Below are 15,904 nucleotides of genomic sequence, written 5' to 3'. Positions count from 1 at the left end.
TTCAAACTAGTCTTGTAAATAGTGAAAAGATTCAAAGATTCATTTCTTCTACTGAAGAGTTGGAGCATTCATCACATTAAAAAAGAATTTAGGACTTCAACTATTTAGTGTGAAAAACAAAACAATTAATACAGGAACATGGTATATTAGCAGTTCCTAATCTCAGAGATGGGCTAACCATGAGTGAACCAAACCGCATGGAAAGAGGAACAAAAAAAGGGCCATGGCCTACTAAGCAACCGCTGTTCAGCCCGAAGGCCTACAGATAACGAGGTGTTATTTGGTTGTCACGACGGATCCTCTTGGCTATTATTCTTGGCTTTCTAGACCATGACCACTATCTCAGTCAGATAGCTTCTTAATTCTAATCACGTAGGCTGAGTGGACTTTGAACAAGGCCTCATATCTAGGTAAAACTCCCTGTCCTGGGCGGAAATTGAACCTGGGGCCTCTGGGTAAGAGGCAGGAATGCTACCCCTACACCACAGGCCCAGCGAACCATGAGTGAGGACACTGAGATTTGTGTGAATGAATTCGATAACAATGATGACAAAAGTTGCTATTTGCCTGGAAGAAACTATGAAAAAAAAATTAATTAGGGTTCATAAACAGAAGCATGTTGTGCTAGGAAATTGTAAAGAAGTGTATGAAACATTCTTTAAAGATATTAACTCAGAGTTGAAAATAGGACTATCCAAGTTCTGTGAATTGCGATCAAATGTATGTGTCCTGGCTGGTTTAAGTGGCGCACACACAGTGTGTGCGTTTGCAGTATACATCAGAATGTTAAATTGATGTTGGAAGGTTGTAGATAAAATGAGGTGACAAGTGATGATTACTTTCCACTCATTACTTAATGCTGTCTTTCTCAAATCAGTTGTAATCTGCCTCATACAAGGTGTTACTTCTCATCATTTGTGAGCTGTCCTTGTTCATCTACTTTGGTGAAACATAGCTGATATACACTGCCCTCCAAGAGAAACATAACATTTATTCTGGTAGAAAGCTCGGTTAAATTCTACATTGAATATGATTACCATACTTTTCTAATTTTTATTGATTGATTACTTAGTGTTCTATCAACATTACTGAAGGAGAGCCAACAATGAATAACTATAGAAGGCTTTTTAATGCAATATTGTAACCCATTCAAACAATCGCAACTGCTCCGCACATTTCTTATCCATTTTGCGCATCTTGTAAAAACCATTATTTCAGCATTGTAGTCGCTCTTGTACTGTTGACGCTGATTGACCAGTATCTGCGCATTACCTGAGGGGTTTCTGAGCCCTAAACAACTCGTCAACATTCCTCCAGGTTCCATGGACTCGTTGAAACAGTAGCATTGGTGAATGATGGTCGTAACTACTGCTATGTAGGAGAGGTTTTGATAGAATATGTCTCCTACAAGCATTCATCAGGCTGTGAAACATTTTCAGAATCATCATATCTACCTGGTTTAGGCTGTCCTAACTGGACTTCTGCCTTGCAGGATCGCTTTTTGAGCCTACGAGTGTTGATGAACCAAATACTTGCTTGTAGGAGACTTACTCGAAACCTCTACTACATAGCGGTAGCTACGGTCATCATTCACCCATGCTGCCGCTTTCGCAGAGTCCATGGAACTCGGAGGCATGTTGACGAGTTGTTTATGGATCAGAAAACTTTCACGTAATGCTGAAATACGGGTCAATCGGCGTCAAATGTACAAGAGCTGTTGAGGCTCAGAGTAGTCTGATGCAGGTCCGCGATGCAGCTGTGAGTGAATACACTGTCAGAAGGAGGCTCCATGAGGCAAATTTAGCCTTTATAAAAGTAGCCAGAGGACCAGCATTTCTGCCACAATACCAGAGAGACTGTCTCCATTTCTCGCAGGTGCCAAAACACTGGACCGAGAATCAGTGTGGACACGTACTCTTCAGTGATGAGTACAGATTCAACCGTGAGGTCACCCGGCGGAAGGGATAGGACTGAAAAAGGGCAGGAGAATGCTTTGCCCCAGTGCATTTGCTGAGATTACACTGATTGGAGGAGGTTTTGTGATGGTGTGGGGTCACTAAGTTTTACAATATTTAAAATTCTTCCACCGTTTTGATACTTTTTTTGCCTTTTGGCAAATTTATTTGTCAACAGTACATGTTTCGTTCCTTATTTAGGAACATCCTCAGCTGTTATTGTAGCTTAAGTGAATTGCTAAGATTTTAAACACGTTAATTTGCAGGTACATTGATTCACTTAAAAACTATTAAAAATACCAATTAAATTAAATGATATTAAAAACAATGTAGGGGTTAGTGTGTTAATGATATGAGAACGAATGATTACATAGTTGGTCAGCTTAAAAACTGTCTATTCATTTGAATAGTTGTTAAAAATCTCATTTTGTTACATTAAAATGTCTGTTTGCGGTTAAAAGTTTTAAAAATGTTTGACTTCGTAACACTGTTCAAATTATTGAATGTTTTATCTTCTGTTCCTTCCAGGTAAGTTGTTATATATTATGAGTTTGCTTATGGTGCCTTTGATTGAGTCTAATGTGGAACTTTGAAGCTGATTGCTGATCAATTTTTGTGAATTTTAAATATTGTAAAACTTAGTGATTAAATTTTGATACGGAAAATGAAGTTGATTACTTGCAATGGTGTGGGGTGGCGTAACTCCAGATAATGGTACAGATCTTGTACTCATTGAGAACGGCTCACTCACGGCACACAGGTACGTTGAAGAGATATTCTCATTAATCATGTAATACCATTTGCATTCATCAAAAGCTTTGTGATTATTCACTGCTCAGTGTGTCACGAAGTTTCTTCGGTAGTTAAAAATTCCCGTTTTGAACTGGCCAGCCAGCAGTTCAGACTTCAACCATATTGAGCATGGATTTTAAACAGTCTGGCTGAACTAAAAGTGGCAGTGCAAGAAGAATGGGAAAATGTACCACAAGAGGACATCCGTGGCTTGATCAAGAGCATGCCCAGAAGACTTACAGCGGTAATTGCAGCCAGAATTGATAATTGATTCATTGATTGATCATGTAATAAACATCCAACATGTTTCCAGTCAATTTTTCTTAAACTTACATCATTTAATCAATAAGTTTGGTAATCGGAATATATGTCAGAGTGTTTCATTTAATTTTAAAGACTGTATCTTCTCCAATCAAAATGTTTTGAGCATTGTTGTCTTTGGATCCAGGCTGAGTGCCTCAGATGGTTGAGGCGCTGGCCTTCTGATACCAGTTTGGCAGGTTTGATCCTAGCTCAGTCCAGTGGTATTTAAAGGTGCTGAAATGCATCAGCCTTGGTAGATTTACTGGAACGTAAAAGGACTCCCGCAGGACTGAATTTCATCACCTGGGCGTCTTCGAAAACTGTAAAAGTGGTTAGTGGGACGTAAAGCCAGTAACATTATTATTGTTGTCTTTGGATTAGGTGTGGAAAGATTCTTTCTTTTATTCTGTAATTATTTTTTAAAATGTTGTTACCTTAAACTCATATTATTTTTAAAATATCCAGTGTTATGCTTTTTTTTTTTTTGAAGAGCAATGTATTTGATACAATTGGAATTGATAAGAGAACTTTCAAAATATGGACATCTACAGACAGAACAACACTTCAAATAGTTATCAATCCTGTACAAGAATTTTTAGAAATCTTTGAGGAAAAATTAAATTGTCTCCTGCCACATTATTTCATAGCAGCCCAGCAGTCTCATTTTTTAACAGAACTGAAAAATAAGCTTATTCACAATGAATATATTGTTGTATGTGATTTTGCCAAAGATTATGCATTTGTTCTTCAGGATGAGGTGCTGGATTTTCATTGGAACATTGTACAACTCATGATCCACCCACTTTGTAGCTTACTACAGCAATTCTGAAACCCTTGCAATAGGTCATATTTCCTTTGTTACTGTATCAGAATGCCTTTGGCATGATATTGTCAGTATGCATCTGTTCCAAGGCCATTCAATAAAATCATTTAATTTCAAGGTAACTCCTATTCATATTTATTACCTTTTAATCGGTCTGCAGTACAGTATAAAAACAGATTTTATTTTTGTTAACCTTTATCTCCATCATAAAGATTTCATTGTATCAGCAGAATGGCATTTCTTTGCCACTTCACACAGCAGACGACCATATGACAGTTTAGCAGGTGCTTCGAGACTTGCTGCTCGTGCCATTTTGCAGTGTTCATACAATTTGCAGATCATAGCGCATAGACAATTATTCGAATGGTGTTCAGAAAACATTCCATTTTGCAGTGTTCATACAATTAGCAGATCTTGACACATAGACAGTTATTTGAATGGTGTTCAGAAAACATTCCATTTTGCAGTGTTCATACAATTAGCAGATCTTGACACATAGACAATTATTCGAATGGTGTTCAGAAAACATTCCATTTTGCAGTGTTCATACAATTAGCAGATCTTGACACATAGACAGTTATTTGAATGGTGTTCAGAAAACATTATATTGTGTAAATTTTATACCAAAAACATGGAATATTGATGAAAATTATTCCTTCCTTCATAAGCAGTTTGGAAAATTTTCCACAATTCCAGGTACACAGAAGCTACACTGTGTTATATCGGCTTGCCTCAATACCATTAAAATGAAAATCTTCTCAAATTCTGATGAAGTAAAAGTGGAATCACTGACAACAGGGCAAAATGAGGCAGAGCTTGATAATATAACAGGCTTTGTTTCATGCATGTATGATGGTCACTGATGTTCGAAATGTGGGTGAATACACAGATGAGATTAAAATGATCTCTGTACATCCCTGTAGACCTTACCTCCATTTCTATATCCTGAAATTCCTGATATATTGACCGTGGAAAAATCAGCAATCCTAACAAAAGTTGATACAAAAACACCAACAGGACAAACTTATCAAGGTAAATCATGAGTTCTGACTGTTTCTTATTTTGTATGTACCAAAGCAATAACAAACATGTTGCTGTGAATAATTTGTGAAATTTTGTGTACTGTATACTGTTATTTAATGTGTCTTTTGTTGTATAAAAGAATTATTTCACAAACTTATGTTTTCTGTCCCAGCTTGATATTCTGGGTAATGATATATTAAGATATGATTAATGATATACAGGGTGGCCCTGCTAAATTGTTACAAGTGAATACCTCTTAAATCAGTCATGTACAAGTTGAAACGGGGTGGGCCAATCACAGAGGGAGGGACCTATTGGCGTCACAGGCTATACGTGACAGTCTAATATTTTCACAAGAATTTAAGAGCCACATTCAGTGAAGAAATCCGATCATTGTACACTAACATCACATCAACATAAAAGAATGTTATAAATGTAACCAAAATATGTACTTACTAAAGAAAAGCAGAAAAATGTATTTACACACAATTTTAGTGGGAAACTTGACTCTTCATGTTCTGAACCAGTCTATCGATGTTTGGTGGTACTCTGGATGTTCCAGCATGGAGGCTGTTTTCAAGTGGACGTCAGTTATCTGTGCCCCTTTTTCGGATTTGATCAGCTTCATGTGCAAGGAGAGTTACTCACATAGATACGTGCTGTCCAACAATGCCATTCTCGTCATGTTCAGAATAGATAAGTTAGGGTACTTCTTGTTTGAAAATCATTTCGTATAGAAATCTTTTAGGGAGGAGTCCTTAAATACTCCTGATCAAGCCACATTTTCCTGAAGGTCAGCAAGTTCTATTTGCAAAACGTCAGGAACACTACTCACACCAATGTTAAAAATGTTGAAAGGCAATGAGAAAATAATGAAACGTACTTCCTTACTGAAGTCACTAAATCTGATATTAAATTCAAGTAAATCTGTCATTGAGTCTGCATAGAGAGCAAAGTTACAGAGTGATTTACCCTGCTGCAACAGACTTGAAAAGTTACAGGAAATTTGATATCTCTTTTGATTTTCCCACAGATTCAGTTTCCCTTGAAAGGATTGTGCATGTCCGTAAAATATTGATGGGCAGTCTGAGACGGGGTCTCAAGATTTCTTGAGACTAGCGCAAGCACCTGTTTCTCGCGAGAAATGTAGAGAGATCTTGAGAGCATTGTGTCCGCTTTGTGCATGTCGTAAGCCTGCAGGTAGTCGGAGCTGAATGTTGTTTGTGCCGAGTATGCAAATAGCCAGCCACGGGCCTTCTCCATTCCGTAAATACGTGTCAACAAGCGACTAGGCCTTTCATTTCTGCAGAGGTCTCCTTTGACGCAGTATAACATTATAAACCACATGCATTCTGGCATTGTATGCAGCAGTAAGTACACCAATGAGTAGGCATAGTACAGAAACTGATGGCTACTGTAGGTGCACAACCTTATCACTCATAATTTACCAGACACCACATTGAATCTCCATTTGATCAATGCTTGTGTTTACCGACATTATGGTGACGAAGGAAATAATTTTTACAATGTTATAGAGTATTCACATCATAATTAGGTACTTCAGTATATGACGGTGCAATTGTGTCTAATTGTATCCATTAACTTTAAGATGGTGTCCGAAAGGCAACGTAAGTAGTAGATGTGCGATTATTTTGAAGAGATGTCATATAGCATATCCCTCTGTTTGTTCAAAAGAAGTAAATACATCAGCAGAAGTACTTCTGGGATAATGTGGCACTTAAAAAAACACATAATATCACTGAAGGGGAATTGTCACGGTGAATACCTCCGGCCCAGTCTGCATCACAAGAAGCTACCCTGTCGATAACAATTGCAAGGTATTCAGGAAGGTGTACATCCTATCTAGAGTTATTAACAAATTATACATGCTTATTCAGCTAAGTTGCCCACATTAAACAACTTGTGAATCGTTTAAGGTACTGACATTCTGTTTTCACATTCGTTAATGGTATTAAGGGGCTCATAGTTGAACATGCAGTAATTTTGTAGGCTTTTGACAAAATTTATCAGCACACATGTTCCATATGAGACTGTCACACAGATCACAGCACAGGAGAATCGGTCTCAAGATTCTCGTGAGAGTCTCAAGATCTGTGACGTCAGTCTCAAGAGTCTCGAGTGAGACCATTGTCCACCACTACTATGAAGTTCAAGAGCAAATTGACCTTCTGTTTACAACTTTGAATTGAGAACATTCAAGTGACAGGTAATATCCACAAGGAACGCAAGATCACACAACCATTTTTCATTGCATAAATCTGTCTCACATTTTCCTTTCATGTCCATCAAAAGTGCCACCTCATTTGCCAGATTATAAAAATGGTGCAGCATCTTTCCCTTGCTCCCTCAATAGATGGGATATTCTTCCTCATATCCCAGTTCATCCACGAATGCTTTAAATTGGTGGTGATTGAGACTTTTTTTTTTGTTGCTAGGAGCTTTACGTCGCACCGACACAGATAGGTCTTATGGCGACGATGGGATAGGAAAGGCCTAGGAGTTGGAAGGAAGCGGCCGTGGCCTTAATTAAGGTACAGCCCCAGCATTTGCCTGGTGTGAAAATGGGAAACCACGGAAAACCATCTTCAGGGCTGCCGATAGTGGGATTCGAACCTACTATCTCCCGGATGCAAGCTCACAGCCGTGCGCCTCTACGCGCACGGCCAACTCGCCCGGTGATTGAGACTTTTTGACTTAAAACACCACTGTATTTATGATGTGGTCAAATTTCATTGTTTTGGCACGAAGATTATCCTGGTGTAATGAAAATGAAAACCTACAACCTGTTTTCCAGTCTTTGACCGGGTCATGGATGTAATGAATGAACCATATATAGGCTATTATTACAACGGGGTCACCAGGCACCACTCCCAAGGTGATTTATTAATGACTGATAAATGCTATGAAATAATAATGGAGAGTGTTGCTGGAACAAAAGATGACAGGGGAAAACCTGAGTACCCGGAGAAAAACCTGTCCTGTCTCCACTTTGTCTAGCACAAATCTCGCATGGAGTGACAGGGATTTGGACCATGGTATCCAGCTCTCCTGGTGTAATATACAGTGAAAAAAAAGTCCCGCACGTTAGTGATATCAACTCTCTGCGAGTAACTCTTATTTTCTGTACAGTCACTACATTTCGTCCAACTTTCGATGGAGCTCCATCAGTTGATAGTCCCCATACTTTTTCCCATTTCAGCCGGAATATATCAAATCTACGATTCACCTCCTGGAAAATATCTCTCCCTGCAGTGCTGCCTTTCATAGATTGCAAGGCAATTATTTCTTCTGTGGAATGGAACTCTTTATCCACACTTCATATGAAAATAGCCAACTGAATTCTGTCTGCGGCATCACAGCTTTCATCCAAAGCTATTGAGAATGCCAAAAAGCATTGATAATGCCCATTTTTGATAGAGCATCGTCTGCTATGTTACCCTCCTTTTATTTACCTCATTACATTGCTTTGTCTAAAAGATCGGTCATCAAGAGCTTAAGATAAGATGTACATTTTACCTTTTATTATACACTAGATGTTCAATATATCGTAGCATCACAAATTCTTCTGAATCACTCATTAACATAAAATGTACCAGAGGAAACAAAACTTTCCTTTCAATCTCTCGAATTGGATGGCGTGTTTAGGAAGTTATGTTTTAAATAATATAAGATGAGGGGAATATCACACATGCAGCACACAAAATAAGTTGCGACCTCCCGCATGTAGCTTAAGCATGTGAAGATCGAACTACAAGTAGATCATAAACTATACATGGTAGAGAAAAATAAATTCATAATCAGCATCTAGACACCTAGTGTACTTACTTCGTTAATTAAGTCTTGTGACAATTTGTCATTGTTGACCTGTGTAATCAGCATTGTCTGTGTGACATTGGTGTTGGTAGTTGGTTGCTCTCTGGATATATTCCTTTAATCCTCTGATACTGTATTATAACGCAGTCTTGGTGATTTGTGCATTTCGTGGTAGGTACCGGTGCTGTCTAACTTTGGTCACTCTGGAGGTGGTGATAGTTATCCATTGTTAAGTTTTTCTGTTTGCATCTCTTATACTGTATAGTACGCGAACCTTTTCTTGAGTCCAAGTTCCCATTCAGCACTATGGAGCTCAGGGCTCACGTACTATAGTTGAAACTGAATATTTTTATATGATGGAACTGCAGAGGGACAATCATTAATGTATTGTTGAAAATTTGAACTACTTTTTTTTCTTCTGTCCTCATTCTTGTTGATTTCCCAGGCAGACTTTAAGTTTTGTCACTCTTTGTTATTGGTTGAGCTTGTGGGTGATACGTGAAAAATTGGTCGTGCATTTTGTGTTCTATCAATTTCCTGACTATTTCTAAGTTGAATGTTACTTTGAAGTTTAACAGAGGAACGGTTTCAATTCCATTTACCCATACATGCGATTGAATCCACTGAAAGTGTTGTCTTCTCTTGTTTGAGAAGATTTCATCACCTATTTTGCCATCTGAGTTGGGAGACTGATTACCTCGGATCGAGTAGGGGTATTTCAATCGCCTTGACAATGAATACTGCAATGTATTCGAAACGTCGGCAAACTGTACGTGATATGCGTACAAGTACAACACGGTTCAACCCGGAAAAGAAATTAAATAATTCTTCACACCGTGGAAGCTTCACTTCTAAGAGGCATGTAAGCTGTTTGGTCAGGATATCCGATCAGTCGGACAGATTGTGCATGCCAGCTTCCTTGCTCAGTTCTCAAGTGTGCAGTGGACATTTGGTGTAATTGTAAACCATGTGCGTGTCATTTTTATTTCTTTGTTTCACTTGTGTCAGTATAATGGATCCAGAAACTACAGAATGTCTTTACGGAGGCAGTTAAAAGAAGTGCTTTAATTAGTTAACTTGGCATTTAGGAGATAGTGTGTTTGAATCCCTTGTTGCCAGCCCTGAAGATGGTTTTCCAAATGGTTTCCCATTTTCACACCAGGCAAATGTTGGGGCTGTACCTCACATCACTGATAACCTTCAATGTATTTGGGCGACATTAAACCACTAGAAATTTTTTAAATATCATTAATGGACACTATTTTTGTTGCTATTAGGCCACTTATCACCCAACGATGTAGTATAGGAAGTTAACGCAGGATTTATTTTTCTACAAGTTTCAGATAGCTCTTATGGGGGCGATGGAATAGGAATTAATGTACATTTCATTGCTGTGAAAATGGGAAATTACAGAAAACCATCTTCGGGGCTGCCAACAGTGGGGTTTGAACCAACTATCTCCTGAATACAAGCTCACAGCTGCACGCCCCTAACTGCATAGACAACTCACTCGGTAATGCAGGATTTGGTCTTAAGATTTTCTCTACTGCTGAATCTAACAATAGCCAACTTTTTCTGATATGTTTCATTCATATCATTGTTAGCTCAAAACAACGTTTTAAACCCTTTATTCCCAGAGCAGAGAACTTAAACTGTCTGTACACTCTTAATTGTCAAGATCCAAATTTAAAACAAATTCATATACATTATTAATTGCCTTAGCAAGATGTCAGAACAGTGTATATGCAGTACTAAAATTAACATTTAGTGTTGCCTGAGATTTCCTTTCTATGATGTCATTTGCTGTCCCGCTTCATGGCTAAATGGTTAACGTGCTGGCCTTTGGTCACAGGAGTCCCGGGTTCGATTCCCGGCAGGGTCGGAAATTTTAATCATAATTGGTTAATTTTGCTGACACGGGGGCTAGGTGTATGTGTCGTCTTCATCATCATTTCATCCTCATCACGACGTGCAGGTCGCCTACGGGCGTCAAATCAAAAGACGAGCCAAACTTGTCCTCAGACACTCCCGGCACTAAAAGCCATACGCCATTTCATTTCATTTGCTGAACAGAAAAGGGGCACAACAGCAGAGAGTATTGTAACCGGCTTCACACCAAAGTGGCTGCAGCTCAATTTCAAATCCCAGCCAGTGAATGTAAATTTTTTTTATCTGTGGTTCTGATTCCACATAAAAGTAAAGCTCTCGTTGCTATGATAATGGCATATCAACAATCACATAAAACTAGAAGCTTGTGTTACTAAACAGAAGTTCATTTTATCACGTTGTGTATTTTGTTTAAGTTCTTTAATGGCCTTTACAGCTGTCCTTCACTCCTAAGACTTCTCTTTAACATTGCTTCCAGATTTTGTTTTCTAACAGATTTTTTTTTTTTTTTAAATATAAGGATACACATTAGATTTAGGCACTCAATAGCATTTACCCACAAAATGACTTCTTAACTTCCTGAGGTATGATGTTGTAGCTTTGCAACATGTAGGTAGTTACAACAGATAAGTATTTATTGTTTTATCAACTTTCTGTTCTTGTAACTCTCACATGCAATTTCCCAAACTTCAGCAAAGTTACTGTTAGAAATAGGAAGATTTTTGAATTACTGCCTGTGTACTTTCAAAAAGTCAAATAAATAAATAAATAAATAAATAAATAAATTAATTAATTAAACTGATGAGCCTCGGCCTTTAGTGCTGGGAGTTGGTAATGAAATTTCTGGATGTTAGATCATTTTGTATTTCCTGCAAGAAATTCTTGAAATTCGTCATACTGAGCAGGTTCAGGTCACATAGTTGTTAGCTTGCATTCGGTAGACGGCGGGTTTGAACCCCATCATTGGCTGCCCAGAAGATGGTCTTCCATGATTTCCCATTTTCACACCAGGCAAATTCTGCTACTGTTCTTTCATTAAGGCTGTTCCGAGGTATCTGTGGAACAGCAGAGGTGAAAGAAGGTGCGGGGGTGAACGGGCCTCAAAATACGAAATTAAAGTTAAGATAAAATTTAACAAGGTTATATTTTCTTTTCAAAATTAAGAAATAACAAGCATGGCAGGTACAGAGTAGCAAGGCAACAAAAGTACAATTACAGTATTTACAGGATTTGGGCTTCGAGCCCCGAACTCACAATTCTTGAGCAATTAGCCCAGCTTTACCCCAAAACAAGTTTCAACAGAGGGGCAGAAAACCCCATTCATGCCCAGGAGCACTTGCTCCAAATTACACAGTAAAGCCTCCTTGAGGCGCGCAGAAAACAAAATTTTCAAGAAAGAGCAACTCGCTCTCAAAATTTAAGCCTGTCAAAGGCCACACCAAATTCCACCTTCAAGCTGTCCTCTAAGGACATAAACACAGGGGTAAAATACCCAACCTACTGAGGCCTATTAAGTGAGAAAAGGTTAATTACATGGCCTCTAAAATACCAATTTGAGAGGAGGCGATCTGCACTCCTAATACATTTTGTTTAAAACCTACTTGGCACTAGGCCGTTACTGCAAGGGCTAATCCCATACTAAAGAGGTGACTTTAAAAGGAAACAGTTTACATTACGTTAAGGAAGAACCGGTTGAGAAAAATAAGTTCACCTCAAAACAATATGAGTGGGAGCTCGAGAGGGTTAAGCACTCTCTATCCCAATATGTAGCTTAAAAGAGAATAGATACTAAGAGTCTTTACATTTTAGGGAAAAGTTACATGGTGGAAAAGCTTCGGACCCGCCCCGAGAGTTAAACTGCTGAGCTAGCAAGAAAAGAAGTTATTAAACGGCCATTACCTTATTGCTGAACTGCTGCCCGAAGAAAGAGGCGCTTCCCGCCCCCTGCTACGTACTTTATACACAGAAAGATGTTACAGAAGTGGCCCGGAGACCCGAAAATCAGCAGTTTATATACTCTCGCGGAAAGTTCGAGGCGTTTCAGGAATGAGAACACCCGCCCACAAAAACTATTGGCTAGGGTTAAGCAAGATATTCAAGTTGGAGAAGATACACCTGATTGGTCATAAATTAATTAAGGAAATTCGGGATTGGCTAAATACAGAACCAGGGGAAAGAAAGGGTTATACAGCCAACTTAAACAATAACAGAAAGAAATTTAACAAGGAACAAACTTTTGAAATGAAAATTTCTCCAAAAAAACAGTTCTTTCACTTCGCACTAGGGTGCACCATTGTAGTTCTTCAGTAGTGTCCTCTAGAAGAGAAAGTTCACACTTCTTACTACAGGTAAAACAAAAATACATCGAAAACGACCCAGTTCAGAAACTTCAAAATTTCCAAGTAGTGCCATCTTCTGAGAAACTTGAAAATTAACACATTAGATAAAGTTCAGACTTCCTCCAGTAGGGGAGTTTCAACTGGCGCAAAGTTTGAATTAGCGACGTGGAGGTGTACTGCCCGGTACAAAGGCCACAGTTGCTCCCTTCCTAATCCTAGCCCTTTTCCATCCTTGTATTGCCAAAAACCTTTCATGTGTTAGTGTGGCATTAAAAACACTAGCAAAAAAAACCACCACTATCATGGTAATGTGTCCAAGTGTCATACTGGTAGTGAATTGCAAGGAGGGTAAAAAGTGACCATTCTAACTCTGTGGATGATTTTTGTGAATTAATGCAAGAATACTGTGGTAATTATAGTTATGGTAGTCTCTAGTTACATTAGACTTTAAAAGTGTAATCCATTTTTCCTCTCAATCCTAGTAATGTTGCATAAATAGCTTCCTTTCACTGACAAGGCTGTTGCTATACCAGTCTTAGACTTAGACTGCTTCGAACCTGCTTATATTCCTCCCCGAGTGAAGGCAATGATTGTTTTATTCTTCTATGCATGTTATTGATATTGGAACCTGTGTATTATTTTCTTCTGATTAATCAGTAACAAATTTCTACCGAGCATGTCAGCTACTTGGAACAGACTGTGTCGCTGTAAGTTTTCACTCACAGTATGGCAGTTTCAAATCCCACTGGCAGCAGTCCAGATGATGGTCTGCTGTGGTCACTATTTTCACACCAGTGTAGTGCCAAAACTGCACCTTAATTAAAGCCAAGGCCGCTTCCCTCACCACTTCCCATTTCATCATCGCTGAAATCCTATTTGTGATTAGTGCAAAATGAAACTGCTTGCAAAAATTTATTTAAAAAGTTTTTTTTGTTGTTTCTGTGTACCCACCTTCCAGTTTTCTTCTTCTTTCCTGTCCTGTCTGTTGTGACTGATTGCTCTTTTTTTCCAAATTTTAATTTAATCTTTACAACAGCTAAATTGTGATGTAAATTAACATATTATGGTTTTGATTTTTTAATTTTTTTCTTTTAGGGTTTCCAAGAAGTGTGAGAATAAATTCACTTGTAATGACGCTTTCTGAAGCAGTGGAGCATTTTATCTCCAATGGGTGGGTTTATGTACAGAAACAACCCAAAAATTATGAAGAATTTTTGTGTTCAGTTAAACACTTAGGTCAGAACGAGTTTATCTCTGATTTTCATATAAGTGACATGCTAATTTTTGCTCCAGAAACAAATCTTGTAGAAGATGAATTGTATAAAAATGGAGCAATATTCCTGCAGTCCAAGGTAAGAAAATATTCTGTTGTTGTTGATTCTCATAGTTTATGATGCCTGTCTACAAAATATTGGACCATATATTTGTTGTTTGTCTTTGGGAAGTAATTATAGACAAGAATGTGCTTAGCAAGAAGCTTGCTTATACTAAAGTTTGAGGAGTTCATTGTATGTGTGTGCGATGATGTTCTGTGTGCTTGTGCGGATTATGATCCATTGTCATTGCATCACATTTAGTCTTCATTTCTCACTCTTATCTCTTCCTGTCTTGCAGCATATTTTTCAGAAATTGCATTTCTGTTGCCAGGATATGATTTTTCATCTTTCTTTGTCACTGGCCAGAACTATATTAAAGTATAAAATCTCTGCCTATTCAATACTACACATCATCATACATTATTTAATTAACATTATATTTTAAACTACACTAGTGTCCAAAAGCATAATCACTAAACGAGGCCATACCGCCTGATAGGAATGTCAGATGGATTGCTGAACAAACGGAAGCTGACACACACCATATGTTACACAACTTGTCCAAAAAAAACTGTGTCAGAAAGGTTCTGATGGCTAAGGTACGCCTTTGACAATAATTAACAAAACTTGGCAATGTCCTCCACAACAAAATATGCTGTTAATAGGGCGTATGGTTACCCCTAATGGCCACACATGCTTCGCAGCGATGTGGCATGCTCTCTATCAGATGGTCCAAGAGCTCTTGTGGCAGTCGATCCCATTCCTCCGAAAGGACAATGCGAAGGTCTTGGAGGCTGACGGAATGGAATTCGCCTCCCCAATGCATCCCAGGCATGTTCTATATGATTCAGATCTGCAGACCTCACTGGTCAGTCCATGTGATGAACATCTTCCCCAGCCAGAAATTCATCCACCAGAGCAGCGCGGTACGGTCGGGCATTATCGTCCATTAAGAGGAGCTCTGGACCAACCACATTTCTGAAGAGTCGAACATGTGGTCTCAGTACCTCATCCCTGAATCTCCAAGCATTAACAGTGTTCCTCGGACCACCCATGAAGATGTGCAGGTCCTTACGGCCATTCAACATGATGACGCCACCACCACCACCCCCACCACCACCACCACCACCACCATACTGGTCCCGTTCCACGATGTTCCTGTGGTTGTATCCACTACCCAATTCTCTCCGGATTAATATGCGACAGGAATCGTTCTGCAAACTGAAGCGGGATTCATCTGTGAAGAGCACATGCATCCATTCATTTATGGTCCAGTTTCGATCTTGACGGCTCCACATTAAACGGGCCTGTCTCTGTGCTGGAGTGAGCGGGACGCACACCACTGGACGTCGGGCAAACAGCCCTGCTGTTCTGAGCCTCCGGTACACAGTTTGCTGGGATAAGGTAACCCCTGAGACAGCTGCAAGCTCCGCCGACAATTGTCTTGCAGGTGCGCTCCGATTTCGTTGGGCGGTTAAGGCGAGATATAGGTCCTACTGTGGGGTGTTTACCCTTGGTCGACCTGGTAAGTAAACTTGTGTCCTCATCCCGAGGTGGTGCATCTCTTTTCAGGCACACCCCCATTGGAGGTGGTACTGGCCTACGACTAACATCTCCTGTGTCTCAAAATCG

At 39.1% G+C, this 15,904-nt stretch overlaps 1 protein-coding gene across 2 annotated transcripts in view; it reads left to right on the top strand.

Annotated features, from left to right (window-relative positions):
* LOC136864787 (28S rRNA (cytosine-C(5))-methyltransferase) overlaps nt 1-15,904 on the top strand; it is a 116,567-nt gene that overhangs the window by 59,395 nt on the left and 41,268 nt on the right. For both annotated transcript variants that reach the window (XM_067142176.2, XM_068226423.1), the window contains one exon: nt 14,052-14,308. In XM_067142176.2, coding sequence (XP_066998277.1) covers nt 14,052-14,308 — 257 coding nt within the window. The remainder of the gene's footprint in view (nt 1-14,051; nt 14,309-15,904) is intronic.

This window comes from Anabrus simplex, chromosome 2, assembly GCF_040414725.1.
Source record: "Anabrus simplex isolate iqAnaSimp1 chromosome 2, ASM4041472v1, whole genome shotgun sequence".
NCBI lineage: Eukaryota > Metazoa > Arthropoda > Insecta > Orthoptera > Tettigoniidae > Anabrus > Anabrus simplex.
Note: the sequence above shows the minus strand (reverse complement) of the source record. Positions and strands in the feature narration are given on the sequence as shown.